This window comes from Diceros bicornis, chromosome 24 (genome assembly GCF_020826845.1).
Source record: "Diceros bicornis minor isolate mBicDic1 chromosome 24, mDicBic1.mat.cur, whole genome shotgun sequence".
NCBI lineage: Eukaryota > Metazoa > Chordata > Mammalia > Perissodactyla > Rhinocerotidae > Diceros > Diceros bicornis.
The window spans coordinates 50,222,398-50,228,635 of record NC_080763.1 but is presented as its reverse complement, the minus strand read 5'-3'; the positions used below and the strand labels follow the sequence as shown (position 1 = coordinate 50,228,635).

At 62.9% G+C, this 6,238-nt stretch overlaps 1 gene segment (V, D, J or C); it reads left to right on the top strand.

The window, feature by feature from the left end:
• The first annotated feature begins 1,661 nt into the window (after positions 1 to 1,661).
• Positions 1,662 to 6,238, top strand: part of LOC131421166 (immunoglobulin heavy constant gamma 4-like) — a 39,809-nt gene continuing 35,232 nt past the window's right edge. Inside the window, 4 exon segments of the C gene segment in view lie at positions 1,662 to 1,841; positions 5,050 to 5,343; positions 5,628 to 5,771; positions 5,901 to 6,230. Of these exon segments, the coding sequence occupies positions 1,826 to 1,841; positions 5,050 to 5,343; positions 5,628 to 5,771; positions 5,901 to 6,230 (784 nt within the window).

Sequence of the window (6,238 nt, the reverse complement as noted above, 5' to 3'; positions counted from 1 at the left end):
ACAGCAACATTTCCAGGACGGCGGGCTCCTCCATCAGCTGGCCCTGCCCCATGCAGAGGCGGGGCGGGGTTCACTTCCCTCCCTGGAACCCAGGGCCTGTGAGACCACCTCCAAGGAGACAGGGTCACGAGGGGCTGCGGCTGGATCTCTGACAGCAGGACCTAAGGAGACAGGGCTTCTCCTGGGAGTCAGGCCCAGGCCACTGAGCAGCAGTCCACTTATGTGAAGGGACAGTGCTGAGGAGTCCCTGCAGAGAGGCCCTTGGAGATAGAGAAGACCAAGTGTGCCTGCCCAGCCCAGGCGACAGACTCCAAGTGGAGCCTTCCTGCCCCTTGCTGATGTAAGTGGAGCGGAGAGGAGTGTCCCCCTCCCACAGAGCCCTGCACTGCCTGCAGCCTGCCAACACCCCAACAAAATCAGCACGGTAGCTGTGAAAGCCTCTCCCTATGTGGTGGCCCACTGCACACTCATGAGCCACCGGACCAGGGTTTGGGACCTGGACGTGGGTGCTGCTCTGAGAAACTCCAAACTGTTGAAAGTGTGTGAGGAGTTGATGGCAGTGGAGGCAGAAAGGCACAGAGAGGAATTTTGGAGGATATGGGCAGCTCTGGGGACACCCAAGGCCAAAGTATGCTGCAAACACCAGTGGGTTGGAGGGCTGGCTCCCCTCCTACGTCTGAGATCACCTCCTAGAAGGTTCACTTTCTACAGCCTTGGGCTCTGCAACTGGCCCACCTGAAGGGGCCACAACACAAGCTCCTGACCACCGATCACTTGGAAGAAGCCAGGCCCGACACCCCCTAGGTCACCTTCTTGGCTCCTGGCAATTCTGGGGTGGAAGCCACGGTGCCTCCCAGGGATCCCAGACCCAAGACATAATTTGGAAGATATGGGGCAGCACAGGGGTGCACACAGGGCCTGCGGTGAGCCGCGGCACTCCAACACAGGAGACACTGAGGGTCCCCGTACCTCTCCCCGACACATCATCAGCTGGGTCATGGCTCACATACAGGAGGACAGGGACTGAACTCTGTATCTCAGATGGAGGAGCACGTTCAGGCCCTAGTGACCACCATGAACTCTGTCCTTGCCTATCACACGTTGGTCGGTCCCTCGGAGGACAGCTGTGGCCCAGGAGAATAGTTTCCCTCTGACCCCGGTGTTGCACCATCCTTCTGTCAGAGATCCAGCCCCGGATGGAGTCAGAGAGGGAAGGAGGGAAGAGGCAGGGACCCTGAGGAAGACGGCTTTCTACTTGGGAGTCCGTCCTGGTGGTTGGACACGACAAGCACAGGCTGTGAACAGGACAGCCCGTGTCCACACTGCACGCTGACTCAGGCAGGGAGACGTGCCCTCCAGGATGGGGGGACCAGAGGGCTCAGGTGAGAGGCCCGGGTACCCTGCTCTGTGGTGGATCAAGAGCCATAATCCGTGTGGGAGGCAGAGAGACAAGAACAGCACATGAGGCCAGGCTTCCGGCACTCTCCCCTGGGTCCCAGGCACCCACCTCACCCCACTCCCACACACCCACGTGAGGCAGCCCCCGCAATGTCTGGACTCCCCCCAGGCCCTCTGGGACACAAACCACCTAGAAGAAAAGGGAACTTCAGGAAGCAAGCAGTGACCTCTGGTTTCAGTCCCGTTCTTAGTCTTTGCAGGGCTGTCGGGAGGCATTCACACCTCTGGGAACCGGCTATGAACTCCGAGGAGCAGGGCAGTGGACATGGAGTATGAGCCACGAAGAGCCACATGTGCCTGGGGCCAGAGCACATAGGAGGCGGGGGCTCCTCGGAGACCCAGGCTGGGCTGAGGCAGAGCCATACTCATGACGCCCACCCTTGGTGAGTGGGGTCCCCACGGAGGAGGGGGAGGGAGTGGAGTGGGGACAGTGGAACCAGTCACAGGAGCGGAGGGGAGACCAGGACCTCAGGGATGTCACAGAGGGGCTCGAGCAGCTGAGCCAGCACAGGGGAAGGCAGGCTGCCCACAGACTACAGCGCGAACCCAGAGCCCGCACCAGGGAGCCATGGGCAGGCGCATGCCCACGCCAACAGAGCTGGACACACTGGAGGCCGAAGGAGGTCAATCTTGAGGGATGTGATGGGCTGGGAGGCCAGAAACCTGAGGGCTGGCTTGGCCAGCTGTGCTGAGTGCAGGGCTGGGCTTGATCTGAGCTTCTGCGGGACCAACCCAGGATGGATAGATAGGGGGCTGCCTCAGAGAAGGGGAAGGAGAGGACCCCACGTGGCCTAGGGGTCCCGTCCAGGCCAATGGAGCTGACTCAAGCCCCAAGGCAGGGTCAGAGATGGCGGCCATGGGTCCTGGGTTATGGCCAGGGCCAAGGCCAGCAGGTGAGCCGGGAGCAGAGCAGGGGGACAGCGTGGGCTCCCGTGTGCTCGGAACTCAGACAGCACAGGGCTGAGCAGGAGCTCAGTGGGCTACGGGAGGGGCGTCAGGAGCCACGCAGTGAGGGTCAGGAGCAGGAGCCAGGGCGCCGGGGGCTGCGTGCTGGTGGGTACAGAGCAGCTGACCCAGCACCTGGAGGGAGCAAGGTCCAGAGGGGGGCTTCCAGAAAGGGCTTCCAAGGGTGGTGAAGGGCGAGGAGAGAATGAGGCCCAGCTGGGGGCAAGAGCTCCTCCAGGAGGGGACCAGGACAGAGCTCTGCCAGGGTAGAGCTGAACAGAGAGAGGGTGGGCACCTGGTGGCTCCAAGAGGCAAAGCCCAGCCCTGGGAAACAAATGAGTTCAGGAGCACAGGAGAACCTGGGCTGAGGGCGCTGGGACAGGCAGGAGGGGCAGAGGCAGCCCTGGGGAGTCCCAATGGGCCTGTGCTGAGCTCAGGGACCTGTGGGGGAGGGGATCATAGGGCAGCAGTGGTAGGGAGCTGCTGTGGACTAGGTGCTCCAGGGACAAAGGGCAGAGACGCTACAGGGGACAAGGGGCAGGTAGGAAGGCCCAAGGAAGAGAACCTGCCCCAGGAGATCCAGAGGGGCAGGCAGAGTGGCTATAGGAGAGCAGGGGGCTGGGAGGGCAGGAGGGGCAGGGGGCATGCCAGGAGCTCTGTGGGAGCAGACAGAGTTTAGCAGGTGAGCAGGGGCCTGGGAGGGCTGCATGAGTAGGGGGCTAACCAGGAGCTCCAAAGGGGCAGGCAGAGGTTGTCAGGTGAGAAGGGGGCTGGGAGGGTAGGAGGGATACGTGGATGCCCAAGAGCTCCGGGGGGGCAGGTAGAGCTCAGCAGGTGAGCAAGGGCCCTTGGGAGAGCAGGAGGGGCAGGGCGCTGCCCAGGAGCTCTGGAGGAGCAGGTGAGCAGGCAGCTGGGAGGGCATGAGGGACAGGAGGCTTCCCAGAAGCTCCAGGGGAGCAGGCAGAGCTTAGCAGGTGAGCAGGGGTAGGTGGGAGGGCATGAGGGACAGGGGGCTGCCCAGGAGCTCCAGGGGAGCAGGCAGAACTTAGCAGGTGAGCATGGGCATAGGAGGGCTGGAGGAGCAGGGGCTGCCCAGGAGCTCCAGGATAGCAGGCAGAGCTTAGCAGGTGAGCAGGGGCAGGTGGAAGGGCAGGAGGGGCAGGGGGCTGCCCAGGAGCTCAGGGGACAAGAATCAGTGGGCCTTAGATAAATGGCGCCCAGGACAGGCGGAGCTGAGCAGGTACAGGGAGCAGGGACAGCTGGGGCTCAGGGGGCTCAGGTGTCCTCCCTGTGCAGGGAGGAGAGTGAGCTGGTGGAGGGACCGGGTGGGACGGTGAGTTGGGAGGCAGGGGGACCTAGTATGAAGATTTCTGGGGATGAAGGGGCAGAAGGCCGCCATGAGAGGACCAGATGCGAGCAACTTTGGGTCCCAGGGCACCAGACCTGTTCTGGCGGCTTGTGGGGATGTGGGACAGGAGAGCCAGTCATGCGGAAGCAGTGTGAGGTGGCACAAGGCAGTGGACCCGGAGGACAGAAGGGTGAGGGGCCCATTTGGGACCTGATCCTTGGCTGCCAGCCTGGGAAGAGGTGGAGCAGGGCCTTGGGGCTGAGCACACAGGAGTCAGGGTCACAGGGGACAGACCTGGCCAGGGTGTATGGGTAGAGGGTGCACCCTGGCCCACACTGGGGCCTGGGGATGCTGGCACCGAGGGGAGAGGAGGGCCAAGGGCAGTGCACAGCTCCCACCTGAGCTGAGGAGCAGGCTGGCTCAGGAAGGACCATGGCTGGAGGGAGGCTCTGGAGTGAGCAAGGAGCTGGACAGGCCCAAGAGCAGGGATGGTGGAGGGCAGGGGTGCTGGGTGGAGGGACCGGAGGTGAGCTCAGGAAGCCATGCCAGGAGGACCTGAGGAGGGGCGGTGGGCCCAGAGGCAGATTTAGGAGCCTGGGCTGGGGGACCACTTGGACTGGCGGGGAGGAGAGAAGGAGACTCCCAGGGACGGGGTCCAGGACAGGGATGGGGTCCAGGGAAGAGAGAGGGTCCGGGGCTTGGAGAGGGTCCAGGGGAGTGATGAGTCCAGGGCAGTGACGGGGTCCACACAGGTTGGGTACATGGGTCCGTGGGCAGAATTGACTCAGAAGACACTGGGCCTGGTGAGCAGAGACAGACCATGACAAGGTCTCTGGGCTAAAGGGCCAGGAGCAGACACGGGCAGTGCAGGGCACAGATCCACCACACCCGAAGAGATGCCCACTCTCCCAGGCAGGGCCAGGTTGGTTGATATGGCAGAGGGCTTAGGGGACCAGCAGAAGCCGGCCAGGAGCAGGGGTCTCCAGTCAGGGCTCAGACAGAGGGCATGGTTAGGCAGGGCATCCACAGGAGGCTTAAGCAGGGACAGGGGGCAGATGCCCGGAGGGGTCTCCAATCCAGGCGGTCACACAGCGCTGACCTGGCGAGCAGTCCAGAGTCTGTGGCTGCAGAGGCACCAGCCCTGGGGCACAGGGAGCCACGTGGGGCATCTAGTCTGCAGATTTTCTGGAAGCATGTGAGTGCTGGGCTCATTGGTGCCCCAGGCCTGGGCACCTGACGCTCTGCCAGGACCCTCTGAGGGTGAGGCCCTGATGGTCACACGACCTCCTCTCTTGCAGCCTCCACCACGGCCCCAAAGGTCTTCCCTCTGGCCACCAGCTGTGGGACCACATCTGACTCCAAAGCAGCCCTGGGCTGCCTGGTCTCTGGCTACTTCCCAGAGCCGGTGACTGTGTCCTGGAACTCAGGCACCCTGACCAGTGGCGTGCACACCTTCCCATCCGTCCTGCAGTCCTCGGGGCTCTACTCCCTCAGCAGCATGGTGACCGTGCCTGCCAGCAGCTTGGAGAGCCAGACCTACACCTGCAACGTAGCCCACCCGGCCAGCCGCACCAAGGTGGACAAGAGAGTCGGTGAGAGGAGAGGCCACACAGGGGGCATTCCCTGGGAGACAGGCCAGAGTCAGCCCTCCTGCCTGGACTCAGGGCGGCAGGGGAGGCCTCCCAAGCTCAGGGAGGGGTCCTCTGGGCGTTTCTGCTATGCCCAGAGAGGGGGCAGGCTTGAAACCCCTAACCGAGCCCTGGGCCCACAGAGGTGGGTGCTGGACTCAGACTTGCCAAAACCTGGCCCTGAACTCAGCTCACCCCATGGTCGTCTCCCACCAGCCCCAGTAACCCCCAGTCTGCTCTCTCGGCAGAGCCAAGAACACCCAAGCCAGATGATCAGCCCAGACCACCCAAGCCAGCTGATCAGCCCAGACCACCCAAGCCAGATGATCAGCCCCAAACACCAAACAGGCATGAAGACCAGAAGTCCTGCCCCAAGTGTCCCAAATGCCCAGGTGAGTCAGAAGAGCCTTGCCCTCCACCCCCAGGAGGTGCTCCAAGACCAGGCGTGGCCCATGGTGGGGCCGAGTGCCCAAGGGAGGGGTCGCCCAGGTGCTGACTCCACCCCATGTCTCCCCCTCAAGCTCCTGAAATCCCAGGAGGGCCGTCGGTCTTCATCTTCCCCCCAAAACCCAAGGACACCCTCACGACCTCCCAGACGCCCGAGGTCACCTGCGTGGTGGTAGACGTGAGCCAGGACAGCCCTGATGTCCAGTTCAGCTGGTATGTGGAAAATAAAGAGGTGAACACGGCCACGACAAAGCCAAGGGAAGAGCAGTTCAACAGCACCTACCGTGTGGTCAGCATCCTCCCTGTCCACCACCAGGACTGGCTGAGTGGAAAGGAGTTCAAGTGTAAGGTCAACAACAGAGCCCTCCCGGCCCCCATTGAGAGGACCATCTCCAAGGCCAAAGGTGAGAGC